Source organism: Poecilia reticulata, linkage group LG3, assembly GCF_000633615.1.
Source record: "Poecilia reticulata strain Guanapo linkage group LG3, Guppy_female_1.0+MT, whole genome shotgun sequence".
NCBI lineage: Eukaryota > Metazoa > Chordata > Actinopteri > Cyprinodontiformes > Poeciliidae > Poecilia > Poecilia reticulata.
Genome location: NC_024333.1, coordinates 5,032,206 through 5,047,449, shown reverse-complemented (window position 1 = coordinate 5,047,449; position 15,244 = coordinate 5,032,206). Strand labels below are relative to the sequence as shown.

The 15,244-nt window shown below is 39.2% G+C and overlaps 1 protein-coding gene and 1 long non-coding RNA gene across 5 annotated transcripts in view; one reads left to right on the top strand and one right to left on the bottom strand.

Moving 5' to 3' along the window:
* The first annotated feature begins 4,588 nt into the window (after positions 1–4,588).
* The window catches only part of kif13ba (kinesin family member 13Ba), a 50,099-nt gene continuing 39,443 nt past the window's right edge, over positions 4,589–15,244 (top strand). For 3 of the 4 annotated variants that reach the window (XM_008404836.2, XM_017304031.1, XM_008404835.2), the window contains exons 1-4: positions 4,589–4,946; positions 5,409–5,598; positions 5,829–6,181; positions 13,047–13,140. In XM_008404836.2, the coding sequence (XP_008403058.1) occupies positions 6,112–6,181; positions 13,047–13,140 (164 nt within the window). In that variant the 5' untranslated portion in view covers positions 4,589–4,946; positions 5,409–5,598; positions 5,829–6,111. The remainder of the gene's footprint in view (positions 4,947–5,408; positions 5,599–5,828; positions 6,182–13,046; positions 13,141–15,244) is intronic. The other variant, XM_017304030.1, reaches the window with a different exon arrangement.
* On the bottom strand, positions 5,607–8,214 carry LOC103462193 (uncharacterized). Its single transcript, XR_533294.2, has 3 exons — positions 7,398–8,214; positions 7,139–7,312; positions 5,607–5,857 (listed from the first exon to the last, which is right to left on the bottom strand). It is a non-coding gene; the product is annotated as an uncharacterized LOC103462193 (long non-coding RNA).

The window sequence follows — 15,244 nt, the reverse complement described above, 5'->3', positions numbered from 1 at the left end:
GGGACCAGGCTTCAGTCCCCACAAGGAGCAGTGGGTCCCCACAACGTAGTATGTGTCAGGAAAAATCGTCCCCACAAGGTATTACAAACAAACACACACACACACACACACACGCACACACACACACACACACACACACACACACACACACACACACACACACGCAAACACGCACGTACACACACATAAAACACTTTCACCATCTCCTGCACAAGTCCGATTAGTGGCCGGAACAATTACTGTTATCGTGTCATCTTAACAAAGCATTAGATAAAGAGTCAGACCTTCCCCTCGCCCCTTATCACACTCATCACCACACCCATGTGCACGCAGACACACACACACACACACACACACACACACGCACACACACGCAAACACGCACACACACACACACACACACACACTCACACAAGCTAGTTTCTTCAGTGATTGATCACTGACGTAATGCATTCACAAGCCCACGCTAACCATTGCGGTTATATCCATAACCTCAGTTCCTCCAGCCCCGGTCATAAATCGAAACCAATCTACAGTGCTGGGAAAAACGGACTGGTGCCTTCACAGATTTCATCTCTTGCTACTTTTTACGTCACACGTCTAGTTATCAGATTGTCTAAGGAGATCTAACGTCAAATACAACTTGAATGATGCCAAAATGCAAAAGTTTTCAAATGATAATTTAATTCAGTGAGGTAAATAAGTCGAGCAAACCAACCTGAGTCTGTATGTGAAATGGCATCAGCAGGTATCAGCCTTCTGGGCTTTGACTTCACTGCAAAAACACAAAATCTTATGAAGTATTTTTGGTCTAGTTTAAATATCATTTGAAGAACACAAAATTGATTTATAAGTAACTTTTCAGCAAGATATTATAACTTTTTAAAGTCAATAATTCCTTAATATTGATTAAAAAGTATTAGTTCAACTGGCAGATTATTTTCATAGGAAATATGTCTTGTAATAAGTAAAAGAATCTGCCAGTGGAGCTAGCCCTTTTTCATGGATATTAAGGAATTATTGACTCAAAACAAGCTCTTATATCTCGCTGAAAAGTTACTTATGAGTTAGTTTTGTCTTATTTCAAGTGTCCTAAGATATTTGCACAAGAAACTAGACCAAAAACACGTAAGATTTTAATTTGCTGTGACTTTGGGACCATTCCTGCATGTTTTCCCTTCTTGTTTCTTCTCATTTCCTGCGTCATTACTCTAAATAAAGACCAGAAGTACTTCAAATTAAAAAAAAAAAAAGAAAAAGGCAGTTGCATTCTTAACCTAATAACTGGTTGTGTCAGCCTTGGAGGCAACAACTGCCACATGACATTTGAGATAACTGATTATGAGTCTTTTACATCCTTGTGGAGGAAATTGAGCCCACTTTTATATGTGGAATTGTTTTAATTCAGCGTCACTGGGGAATTTTCCAGGATGAATGACCTCTTAAAGGTCATGCAACAGAACCTCTTTTAAATTTATATCTGAAGCAGTTCTGGGGCTCCTGTTGGTGTGCCTTTTACCATAGGGCAGTGGTGCCCAAACTCTTTGTGTTACAAGCCAAAAGTGATCAGAGTCCAAAACAATATGAAAAATTTTAGAAAATTAAAAAAATAATAGAGCAAATGTTGTGTTTTTTTAAGTGCTCAAAACATAATGTGCAATACTTAAAATAATAAAACAGAGATTTGCAGGATATCAATATGTAAATTATTGTGGATCAAGACACATTTATGGCTTTGCACTTTTGCCTTGTTAAAAAAATCTCCAATAAAAAGAAATTTTGGAGGTTGACGGTTTTTATGCACTGCAAAAACACAAAATTGTGCCAAATATTTTTAGCCTAGTTTCCAGTGCAAATATCTTAGTACACTTGAAACCAAACAAATGTTCTAGTTCCACTAACTGATTATTTCACTTACAGCAAGACATTTTCCCATGTTATAAGTCAAATACTCAGCCAATAGAAATACTGCTGTCTTTCTAATCAATTTTAATAAATTATCTACTTAATACAAGGTCTAATATCTTGCTGAAAAGCTCCTTGTAAGATGGTTTTGTCTACGATATTTGCACTAGAAATTAGACCAAAAAAAAACTTAAGGTTTTGTGATTTTGTAGTGTAGCTTCTTGGCCTAGAAAATTATTATTTTTGTATTTATAGCAACTAAAAACAGGATTTTGGCCAATGTCTTTTCTTATATTTTTCTGACCTCTTATTTGACGTATTTCCACTTTCTGGATCTGTGTGAATCAGACAACAAGCGGCTAATTTGTCATCTACCTGACTGAACGATTCTGATTCAAAGTGAACAATGTCAAACAGTTTGGGAGTTGTTTGCAATCTTAAAACCTCTGTCCCCTTTTTACTGGAAATCCTCTTGGGAAAACTTAACTACAGCATCTTTTGTGCCTCTTTGCTTCAAATAACCAACTTGAATCAGAATCAACGGGCCTCTAATATATAAACGTATATTGTTATAACTTCTCCTCACATTTAACATCTCTTGTCTCTCTCTTGAAGCTGCCCAGCCTCACTTTTCCAGTTTCTATTGGCTTTTTCCAGATTCCCCCAACTCACGACAGCAGCGGCATGTTCCAGTAATCATTTGACATCCCCTTGCGCTCGGCTCCTACGTATCTACACACGTCATGAAGAGTGGCCTCTGCAGAGTGAAAAGACGAGCATTGGACGCAGAGAGTTGAAAAGGAAACTCATTAGGCCACACGCAGAAATATCATTGAGAAAAACAAACGCTGACTCGAAATAGCAAATGGGATTCTATATATAACTTGGTGTAAAGATTAGTCTTCAACTCATCAACTGTTCTTGTATGTCACGCAATTTCTGCATGGACGACTGAAAGACGGTGAGGGCAAAGTTAATTGGAACAAGTCAAGCCTTTAAGATTCGCAATGTTTGAAAATTTGGATTAAAAAGAAATCATGTTCCTCAGCTAAAATTTCCTCAGAGAAACAAAAGTCTGAAGCAGGTGATAAATTATGGAGTCAGCTTATACAACAAGGGCGTTTTAGAGAGAGAGAGAGAGAAAAAAAGACATTTACAGATGCCTGACAGGTCCAAATCATTAGAACAGGAAATGACAAGGTGAAAAAAGTATATGTAGATTAATAAATTTCATTATGACTAAAATAAAGAATAGAACATATTAAATTTTTTTATTATCTCTTACTAAAGAATAAGTACACACAGAAGAAAAGTTTAATATTCTAATATACATGTGTATTTATGTCATTTTTAAAATATAATGTGCAGGTTTGCCCCCCTTCTTTCTCTGCTGTGCATCAGGCCTGTCTGGACTAGTTGTTTCTCACAAATCAGATTAGACGCAGAAGCAAGAGCCTCAGAAATTGTATGTTTTCTTAAATGTTTTTGCACCGTGATATCGCCAAGAGATTTTATAGCTGAGCAAATTAGACCGAACGTTAATCTAATTCGTTGGGTTCTGTAGGGGAGCCTGGCCTGCTGCTGCTGAAGCGTACCTCAACACACGACCAACTGGCTGGTCTATTGAGCCAGGTTATTATTGTAAGTAAGAATTTGTTCTTAAAACCTTACCTGCATTTTGAGCCGATCCCAAGTTATCAAGAGGTCCTTGGAGAGAAGATGTACACTTTTTGTAGGAACCACCTAAGGATGCCATGCTGGGTTTTGCAAAAGTTTTGCTTATTTGTATGTCTTATTTTTATTTTTTCTTCTGCAGTGTAAACATGTATGCAGTATCTTAGCATGTCAGTAGAAATGTTTCATTATTCAACTTCATTCACAAAAATGTAACAGCTTCAGTACTTGTGTGTGTTCAAGTACAACCTCCACTGTCGTTTTGCTTTTACTTAACGAAGAGCGCCCTCTTGCGGCCCTCGGCCTATTTCAAAATGTGCTTTGAAAACTACGCTTAAAATCCCTAACATATCATTAAATTAGGATTTATGAAACACGTCTGGACATTAAACATATTTTGAGATTTTCATTTAGCCTTTAATATCTGATGCTTATTGAGATATTTTTAATTCTCGGGGTGGAAGATGTTTTTTTCCCCTCGTGGCAAATCTAAGGTAATTATCAGAACATTTGGGTTCCTCGTTTTTGAAATGTACTGCATTGTGAATAAATCAGCAGCTATTTATAACCGCTTCTTGAAACCACATAATTATTTAAAAGGCGGAACTCTTGACTGCTTTGCAATGCCAGTTCAGTTTTTGCCCAGCAGGTGTCGCAAACTGCTCACTCTTGAGGTCTTCAAAAAATTAGAAGTTGACTACCCTTTTCATTGATGAGCATATTTATTATTCTTGTTCAAAATAAAGACATAGTGAGAGTGTCATTGGTCTATGAATCCCTTCAAACGTCAGGAAGGTTATCATATTTAAACATGGTGAATTGGAATTTAAATGTTCTTATAGGAGTAGCTGTAGGTGCTGGGTGGTGCAAGCGACCTTTTAACACCAACTCTTAAGTTGATTACGAATGAAACCAAAGCAGTTTATCTCAGCTGTGATAATAAAACGACATATAACACAATAAAAAAAATTATCTGATTCTACTGGAGTTTGGTGTAGAGTTCAAGATTTTTTATTTTTTTTTTAAAGATGAATGTCTTTGCTGTTTTATTTACCAGAAAGCAATATTGGATTTGGAGGTAAGGGCCTCCACAACTGGCAATTTTTACGTTTTTTTATTTTTAAACAAAACGCAGCTAGACTTTGTTATAATTGTCCAAAGCCTGGTGTGCTACTAAACATCTGGATACTAAAAATATTTGGAGACTTTGAAAACTGGTTGGGAACTTTGATACCCTCCAATTTAACAGATGTTGCTTTACTGAGTTTTATTTTGAAAGTTTTGGGGAAGCGTTAGCAGCAAAGTGTTTCGTGTTTGGACAACGGAAGTGTCGCGTGACTGACCAGCCGGCCTCGCGAGCACATTTGGTAAAGAGTTATGTCTTCTCCTGTCTTTTTACCTAAAACAATTTAAGAAAAATATTTTACTTTTCATTATTCTTCGTTGGTAAGAGTGTTCCTGTTGTCATTCACTCATTTGTAAGTAACGGTTCCAGGCAGGGGGGGCTTGTAGGCAAATGTTCCGGGTGGAAACGGCTAGTGAAAAGCGTAACAAAATCAAAACTTTGCACTAGGAAGGTTAAAAACGTAAAGTTAATCGTCTTTCATAGGTCACTTACCAAAACTAGTCCAAAACTTGTCATTAGTTTAACTTAATCCAGTAATTTAGCCAACCCGAGTGAAAGTTGCCTCTTTTCTTTTTATGTGCAAACATGTTGTATAAGCTATAAAACTATACAGACAGGGGTAGGTTAATAGTTGTTCTGCTTTTGAAAAGTTGCCTGTATGTAGTTGTGTGGCTCCTAAACGCAATTCTTGTCGTTTTGACAGACGTGATTGAGCTTTTATTTTGAAGGGCAGGCTGTCAGCACGAAGGGCGGATGCTACTGGGAGTTTGGAGCTCGACAGAGAGGGAGCGGGTCGGCTGGGGAAGCTGTAGATCATCGGCTGGGCTCTTCTCTGCTGATCTCTCACTGTCTTCGCAGTTTGGCCCTGTCAACTCCGGGATATTTCCGCTCGGGTATGTAGCTCGGTGGCTGGCTGCTGTTCAGCGGTGTTATGTTGTCAGATGAGAGAATAGGCCAGGAACTTGTTCCCTTCCTTCCGCTGCTTCTCCAGTGTTTGCCTGGGCAAATTAGCTGGCTAGCCCCGTTTTCCCCCCTCACAAATAGCTAATATATTTCCCTCTCATTCACAAACATCGGCTGCATTGACTCCTTCCCTAACCCGTGTGTCATTTTTTTCTTCCAGCTCCCATGCGCGTGTGGATTTAAGTCAACCTGAAATATGATCAGAAGAAGAAAATAAGGAGAGGAGGCTGATTTCCTGTGGGAATCTACTCAGCCTTTTTTTTTTTTTTTTTTTTTTTTTTAACCCGAGGACATGTCTACTCTATGGAGCAAAACAGTGAGGGGCTAGCTGGTCGACACCCCGGCTAGCGCAACATTTTCAGCCTTTTCAGATGATTGTCCAGCTGAGGAGTTAATTTATTTTGGACATACTTGGAGTAAAAAAAAAAAAAAAAAAAGTCAGCATGGGTGAGCCCAGTCTGGATAACTCCAATGTCAAGGTGGCTGTGCGGGTCCGGCCCATGAACAGGAGAGGTGAGAGGGTTTTATTGTGTTTAGGTTGATCAGTATTCCCTTTGTAAATCATCAAATTGCTCATGCATTGCAGCGATCCTAATGCAGGTTTGCATATCAAATCGATTTAGTGTCACGTTAATGTATTCTAATTGCTAACTAAAAGATTCAGCATTATCATTACTTTAAAAAAAAATAAAACACTGATCAAGACAGCTAAAAAGTAATAACATGGACTTGTACCATCTGGTGGTTCTGGTTTTAATGCTTTGGTACCGTTTGCCTGACGGGTCAGAAAGTTCATGGCACGCAAAAGGAGTCAGAAAATGTTTCTGAAGTAGATCCTTGACAAAATGTAGGGACACTAAAATTACCTTCTCTTCTCCCATCACTCTCCTCTCCAGGGTAGCTGTACTACCATTTGAGACCCAGTTTGTCCACAAACAAAAGTAAAACACAACTCTGTAGAAAGTTGTGAGAATGTGAGCAAAAAGTGGTTTTGTTCTTGTTTGGGGTGCACCAATAAACATTCCCCATTTTCCTTATTATGGAGAGATTGGTGATTGTCTGATACTTGAATGTGAAACAGATCTCATCCACCTGTGCAAAGGTCTTAAAATCAGCTGCTGTCCTCTTTTGCTCTCCCGTGAGAGAGGGTTGACTGACGGACCGGTGAACCAGGTCATGGACGTTTGCAGTTAACAATAGTCACCCCACTGTTGCCAGCTCAGCGACTTTCTTGCTATATTTAGTAACATTTCAGACAAAAAAAACAAACAAACAAAAAAATAGGTATTGGCCAAAATCGGAATCGGCAGGTCAGGCATTTTAAAAGATCGGTAATTGGCCAGGAATCTGTCATAGGTGCACCCCTAGTTCATCAGCGGTCTGAACTCTGAGGTATTAAATATGATCCTGTTTCTCTGTTCCATCTTGCGTACGTTGTTATTTTGACCCCAGAAGGAGGTTGATAATCACCTCCTTCGTTTTGTCCATGTTGAATTCCAGGCTTTTCTCTGCCTCTGGCTTTTTAAGTTCCTTTGCCTGTCAGGTTCATAAAGGCCCCGACTCAGCTTCACCACTATAAGACGGCATCTTCCTTCCTGATACTTTGTCCACAGAAGACCGGCGTGTCTCCCTGTTTTTAATTTCCTGGAAATGAGATAGAGGTCAGAAATCACTAGCCATTAGTGAAATGAGCTTCTGTAGATGTATTAAAAAAAAGAAGGGCTGTAACCTGGCTGGTCTGGATGGCATATGTTTATACAGTGCTGCCACAGGGCTTCTCTTATGGATGCCTGCCACCCGTCTAGATTTAAAGCCAAGCGGCTGTGTGAGATCCGCCGCTGAGGAGACTGAACGCTTTGTCTGTTTTGCTGCTTGATCGAGATGCCAATAGCGTCTGAATTTAATTTATCTTCTGCCGAAGGCAACAGCAGAGTCAGTAGTTTTTAATAGGAGGTATTCAGGTTTAACGTTCACTCAATCTGACAAGCTTCCTACCTCCAGATTGGTCGGAGAGCATCTCTGGAGTTGCACTGCGATGTCCGCTTAACAGACGGCTTTCGTTTACACTCACAAACGCCACTGAGCTTCCCAGAGCTGCTACATGTTGTTACATCCTTGTGTCTAATTTCAGAAAAGCCTAGATAACAAAGGCACAGTGTCGCGCAAGTCTTCGTTCACGCTCCGCCAGTTCACGCAATTACATAGCAGATTTCCAAAGCAGAAAAGGAAGGCACAGATGACATTTCCTGGTTGCTTGCCAAGTCGGGGTTTGTGCCGTGGGATACCATGTGTCCAGTGAAAAGAGGAGGTGGGAAGGCAGAGAAGTTGACCGATAACTGGCAGCTTGAATCGCATGTATCTCCCCAGTGTGTTCCCCTACTTGGAGCTGGAGCCGTCAGTCACAAGACCAAGACAGTGGAGCTACCACTCTGTTCTCGTTCACCATCTGCACCAATGTTTGGATACTAGAACAGAAATTGAGAGTTTACTGTTTTACTCTAGATTCAATTCAAAATAAATTTTTCAAATCAAAATAATTATTTATAATGATTTCTGCTTTAATCTGTTGTTGTGCAAATGATCCCCAGGTTCTGTTCCAGTCTGCTTGGTGCAGCAGAATGACAAATAGACATTAAATTAATCCATGCTTGGGCGGAATTACTCCTTCCCTACATCCTTCGTTTTGTTTTTATAAGGCAATTGCGGAGACGGCGCTGCACTTTCTGCAGCCGGCCTCTTCTGCAGGTCGTTGCATGCATCCAGGAGGATTGCCGTCTCCATCCAGGAGTTTTGAGCCATTTCACAATCTTAAAAAATCAGAATTAAAAAAAAAAAAAAATTTCACCCTGTTGGATAAATATTCCGTATTTATGTCACCTGCGGATATAAAAAGCGGACTAGTTGAAGAGAACTATCAATGTTGCTGCATTTTCTGCATAAAACACAGCAAATAGGCCTGTCACGTTAAGTTATTGTGATAAATAATAATGTTGTTTTGAGACTGTTTTCAAGTAGTATAATGGTAATGGCATAATGATGCAAAAACAGTTCCTCAAAGATCAATAAACTTTAATTTCTAACGAACATCTAGAAGTGGAAGACATTTTAAATGTACTAAATAAATAAATAAATAAAACAACAAATAAAAGGGCTACGGAAGTCTTTAACAAAATTGTCCTTCAAAACATGGCTTAGTTGAGACAAATGGGCCAGACTGAAGAGTTTTGTCATCCAGGTCTTGGTAGAAAGAGGGAGAAACAGTAAATGATTCAAATGTAAATTATTGAGCTCCTTTTATCATGAGATTAATTGATTTATTGAGACAGCCTAGTCAAAACTTCTATCCAATCATACAGCTCTCTACAGGACGGTATGGGATACCTTGGCTCAGCTGTAGCGTTCCTAAAGGCTCAATCTTCATTTTGTGAACCTTGCACCTGGTTGAAGTTCATGTCGAAATCTGTTTTCTCGGACAGATCTAGTTAAAAAAAACTAGATGAGTCCATATTTTTGCCTTCAACAAATATTGGGCCAAAACAAGTTTCCTTCTTGTTTTGGTGCTTTCTGTGTTCCATTACAGTCTGCGTGGCAACGTCAGAACATCTAGCGTAGTTACAAAATGGAGGGCTATAGACAGCGGACTGGTTTTATTTAATTTTTTCCAAATCAATTTTGGGACATTTTAAAGCTGTTCTGAACCGCAGTATATTTGTGTTTTTTGGCACACCCTTAGTGGAAATCTCTGCAAGGTTATGCACTGTGTGTCACCTCTGGCAGACTTTCTTCACTTCAGGTACATTTGGATGGATGGCCGTGGGTATTTCCTGTCAGAACCTCGTATCTCTTGAGTAGTTCTGTCTAACCAGGTCCTGGTTATGGCCTCGCTCACTTCTGCCTCTTCAGCCTGCTCACTGACCTGAAAGACACCAGTGCAAACTGGCTGCTTGTTTCCATTCATCAGTCAAAACAAATTCTTTTGTTTTCTTCTTCAAGTAGAACTAGGTAGCAGACTTCAAGCTGGCAAGGCAAAGTCATCCATTACTCATCACTTCTTCCTGTATAGGGGGAAAAATGCACCAGTATGGGTTTTAATAGGAAGTAGGCATGGAAAGGCTGAAGGCAGGCAAGGCACTGCCATGTTTCCAGTAGTGCCTACCTGGTGGTTTCTTTGTGAATAGCGCTTCTGTCTGCGTGTTACTGTTGTAGAATAGACGTATTGTTGCACATTTCTCAGCAGCAGAATAATAAAACTTGAGAAAAGTTCCTTTTCTTCGCGTTGTACAAGCTATGTTTATTCAGGATCCCACATCTCAGACACAATCTTTCCAGATGCATTCAAAGTAGTCGGGAGGGAGGAGGATGGCATTTTCTGTATTTGCATTTTCCCCTAGTTCAGACCTGTGAGCATGCAACCACAACCTGGAGGCCACTGTCCCTGTGTAATCCCAGGTTGAGGAGGAGACATGGGCTTAGCTGCCCAGCCGGACAAAGGCAGGAAGGGAGTGAGTCCAAATGTGTATTTGCTAATGTTGTGTAATGCTCCACGTTCCCATGGCGTTGGCCTTCGAAGAACAGTGCACCTCGGGCGTAGCAACGGCGGCACCGCAGCCAGCGGACGTCCTGGCTGGAGTTAGGGTTGTTGTGCCAAACCTCAGCTTGCTAGGTAGCCCATGGAAGAGCTAAATGGAAAATGGGGATGGGTTATGGAGCAGCCAAAGGCAGCAAGCAATGAGTGCATTTATCCTCTGAACCATACTGTATCACACTTTCCCCTTGGCTGAGCGGGAAGAGCTGTCAGTACAGCAGCTATGACATGGGTAATGTAGGCAGAGAAGACAGAGGCTCAAAACTGAATGAAAACATCTGTTTTTCTGTCTTGTTTTATTTTGTTCTGATTAGTTGTTACAAGTTCTACAGAGCTTTCAGAAATTAAGATTTCAAAAGTCCAAATATAGTGTTTTGTTTTTCTAAACCAGAGTAACTGGTGGTTTCCCTGTCCAACACTCATCGCTTTTCACTGCTAGCTAATATTTTGTGAACCTACATAAGGCTACTACATCATCACCTTATATAGAAGGACAAACATCAATTCCATAACTTTTCTTTTGTATAACTTTTCCCCCTAGATTTCTAGGTAATCTCGTGCAGTGTCTAATAGCAGATCGGTGTCTTGGAGCATAATGACATTATTTTGGTAAAATGTGGGCTGCAAACATCACTTGTCAACTTGAGCAGCAACTACTGCAAGATGTATTTGCTGTAGTTATTTACATGTGATAGCTTAGGTATTGAAACTAAAGAACAAGAAGTGTTTTTAAAATGCTCCCATCCTGGAGTGTGTTACTTTTTCAGACATTTTACTTTTTTAACATGTGTGGAGCAGCTGCCATCTTCAGTGACTATTCCATTATACCGCAAATATAAATCCACACTCTATAAAGTCGTCACGGCTCTGTCATAAAAGCAACAGGAGCCATTGTATTAGTATACTAGACTTGTGTAACAATATAAGCAGTACTTGTTGAAGAAAGGAATTGAAACCACTGACAGTTTCCTGTACTAACTCGTTTGCTGATGTTTGCCGTCCTTGCATGCTCGCACATTACAACTCCACTATAGTGAATAAAATTGTTCCAATCCATTAACATTCATTACATTCTTAAAATAATCTACCAGTTCTATGTTTAAGCTCTTGGCAAAATGGAGATGGTGTTATTTCAACATGTTAGCAAATAGAAAAAAAAAACCTGTGTCACACTGAGATTTAATTTAATTGGTTGCACAGCAGAAATTGTGACATTTTGAATAGCCTGGTTTGATATATTTAGTACTAAGTGAATTTCATTTGTAAGGAAGGTTTAGTGCATCTTGGTTACTGCATCAACATGATAACCTGGGGACAATGAACGTTGTCTCCTGTTGTAGGATAACATTTCTGATTGTCCCAGCAAAACACTTGTTTGCTGTTGGGAAGCAGGTTTCCCGCTGACCTCTTAACTCTTTGTGGGCGGGTGCAGGAGGAGGATATCCTCACCCAGAGAAAAGAGGGGAAGCCACACATAACCTGTCTTTGTTAACTCAAGTTCTAACATTTACCATTTTGTTTCATTAGTCTTTTAAAAATGTTTTCTGATGGTGGTAGTGCCCCTTTTGTAGTTTTTTTTTTGGTCAGTAGCAACTGATGAGTTAAAATAGATCACTTTAGAGGTAATTAAATATGGTTCAGTTTGTCTTGTTTATCACATAACTATAATCTCAAAGGGGCTAAAACTCACAAGTAACAAATATAAAAATTGAGTTGTAGTTGTCTTTTTTTGGTTCATTGATCTACAGTGATCCAAGCAAAGAACCCGGTGGTGCTACATCCCTTGAGAGGTTTGTGTGGAATACTGACAAATTTAATGAAGGAAATTTAGAAATTCCAATTTTTATAAATTAAATGTAATGTAAATTTAATGTAATGCAGTCATAAAGACTATAAGTATCCGTGAGGGAGAGTATTGATATTTTTCAGCTATACTCAGAAACGACTGTGGGAAAGGGCTCTCATTCCCTTTAAATCCTGGCAAAGCTTTCCATAAAAATAAAAAAAAATTCAATCTATACCTTTTTTTCAGGAAAATGTCCTGGTTCATAATCTTAAAAATAAATAGCGAAGTGTTTGAGAAAAATGAATAAACTTTTTAACAGAAATAAACTCCCCTGGTAAACTTTCCCTCTGTGTTGGATTTATCTAAACTTATTTCTAAAGTAGGAGCTATATGACACATATGGGATTTGCTGCCAAAATGTCAATATGAATGTTTAATTTTTTTACATTGAACATTGCTTTGTTTGGACCTGAAGTTCAAGGACCAGTCCCAACGGTGACTGGGGAGAGTTTAATTGGCCCTCAGAACGTCAAGTGTTGCATCATGACTCGACGTGTCCTGTTTTATTGATTAGCCACATTGCCTGGTCCAAGGTAAAAGGTCACTTTAAGATTCCATTTCCCTGCCTGCTCCTTTGTTTAAACGTGATGCTCAAGAGAAAAACCATTACGATGCTGTTGAACTCGTGCTGCGTACCTTAAAATATCCGATTGATGTTTGAAAAGACAGAGCTAATAATTCAACCTGGAATAAAAAGCACCGACTCCGAGAAGGTGCTTTTGGTCAGTAGCAACTGATGTGTTGAGTTAAAATAGATCACTTTAGAGGTAATTAAGTATGGTTCAGTTTGTCTTGTTTATCACAGAACTATCAACTAAAAGGTAGTTTAGATGATAGTTTTAAATCATCTAAACCTGCCAAACAAATCGGCAGGTTTGTTTGTTGCTGAACATAATTAAGTGCTTCGAGTTGTTGTAGTAAGACAATTGTTGTTTTCTGTTAAACAGAAAAGGAGCTAAACACAAAATGTGTCGTGGAAATGGCGAAGAACCAGACAATCCTCCATCCTGCTGGAGCCAACTTAGGAAAAGCAGACTCTCGGTAAGCATGTTATTTGCATGACTAAGCTCTTATTTCCACATCACAGATTTATTTATCTCATGTGCACTTGACTTGGCCAAAACATCGTGCCATTTCTCTGAGACAAACATCCCGTACAGCATTAAATGCCGCAGTTAAGGAAAAATAAATCATTCCTAGGCAGTGAAATTATTAAAGCACAGCCATCCTCAACAGAATACCTTTTATAGTAACAGAAAAGTAATGCAGTATTTCCCTTTAGTCGGTTAAAAATCACAACAAAGGAAGCAGACTTTGAACTAAACAGTCAACTTTTCCTTCCATATGATTTTTATCTTTAAAATGCAATACTTTGTAGTGAAAAGTTTTGCCTCGGTGTTTGTTCCCGCATTTTGTATATGTAAATAAGATACGGATGGAGTAAAGTTTTTCTACATCAGTTCTGCCTCGTCAAACAGCATTTGAGGGAGTGAGCGCATGTGTAGCTGAGGGCATGTTTGCTCTGCTAAGCAACGAAGGAAAGTTGTATTCTGTGTTTAACATAAATAATCAAACTAAGGGAAGACTTTCACTCATAGCCTTTACAGTGGAAGTTTTGATTTAAACACAATTCACTAATGTAGTCCAAGATTGCTTAGTAGGCACAGCAAATGGCATACGTAGTGCAAAAATATTCCTTACAGGAATATGTCTTCAAAATATCCACTGCCTTCAACTTTTCACATTTTCTCCCATTACAGTCCTAAACTTCAATGTATTTTGATAATATTTTATGTGATAGACCAACTCAAAGTAATAAATAATTGTAAAGTGGGAGGTAAGTGTTTTCAAAAGTTCTTTCAAAGTTCAAATCAAACATGTGGCTTTCATTAGAACTGAACAATGTATCCCAAATAGACTATCAGATGGGTATGCACAAAATATCGCAAATTGCTGTTTAGAATGCAGTATTTGTTGACTAATATTTTGTCATTAGTTTCCTCTTTGCATGTCAATAAGCAGTTGGATCTAGACTCAGTAAATTACCCCACCACCAAAGAGTGTCAGATGCAAATGCAGAATACATTATGAATGCTTCTAAGGAAGAGGAATGCACTGATCAGCCGATGAATCGGCCCCCATTTTCTTCATTTTAGGAGTTCAGGCTGAAATTACCAATTTTATCACTGATCATATCTTTCTTTGCAGAAGTCTGAAAATCAGTCTTATGCTCTATAGTGAGAGAGGGCTGACTGACGCCCACTAGGTCACGTCCGCAAGTGTGCGGTTGACAAAAGTCACTCCACCGTTTCCAACTTAGAAACTTTGTTGCCAGAACTGGAAGGTCAGGCTTTTTAAAGACCGTTTACAGAAATAAACTGCAATCATCCCTTGTCTTCCCCTAACGAGAAAGGATGTGGACTCGTTACAAATGACATCTTTATCACAGTATGAATCATTACTAATGCGGGGGCATGGTGGATCTCCTCTATTGGATTTATGTCTGAAGTTTTATTCATTTAATAGATGAATATTGTCATTTTGGCTGTGTGTATCTGGGGGAAACATCAGGATTTCCCCCAGAAAACATGCTAAACCCGGTGGTTGGGGCGCTAGGGCTGTCATCCAGTGGCCTGCTGTGTTTTTGAGTTAAAAAATGTTTCAGGTTGACAGGAAATTTGAAAATATCACTAGGCAATTATGTGTTATTGGTAGACATTATCATATAAACATAAACAGCAACTATGATGTCTTGGAAAAGACAAACATTAAAGAAACCTAATAAAGAAACAATGCTTAGCCTGGACTGGAGAAAATCTTAGAAGGTGAGCCTTCCCTTCCTTCCCATCTTAACAGATCTTCTTCCTGTGTCTTGTGGTAAAATCCACTCAAATTCACATCAGCTATGAACAGTTTCCCTGTCTCTGCTGAAGGACAGCATCCCCACAGCACAACGTACGGCAGTTTTAGTCCCATCTCACAAGAGCAACGTGTTCCACATGTTTGCTCGGTTGTTTCCCCAACATGGATTGCACCAAATGTGAAGCAGGATTTCCATGTAGCCGTCACTGCAATAGCAAACTTGACTTTCATTTTTGCAGACGGTACAGCCACAGCTTTTTTTAGGAGCTGCTTTCACCATGCA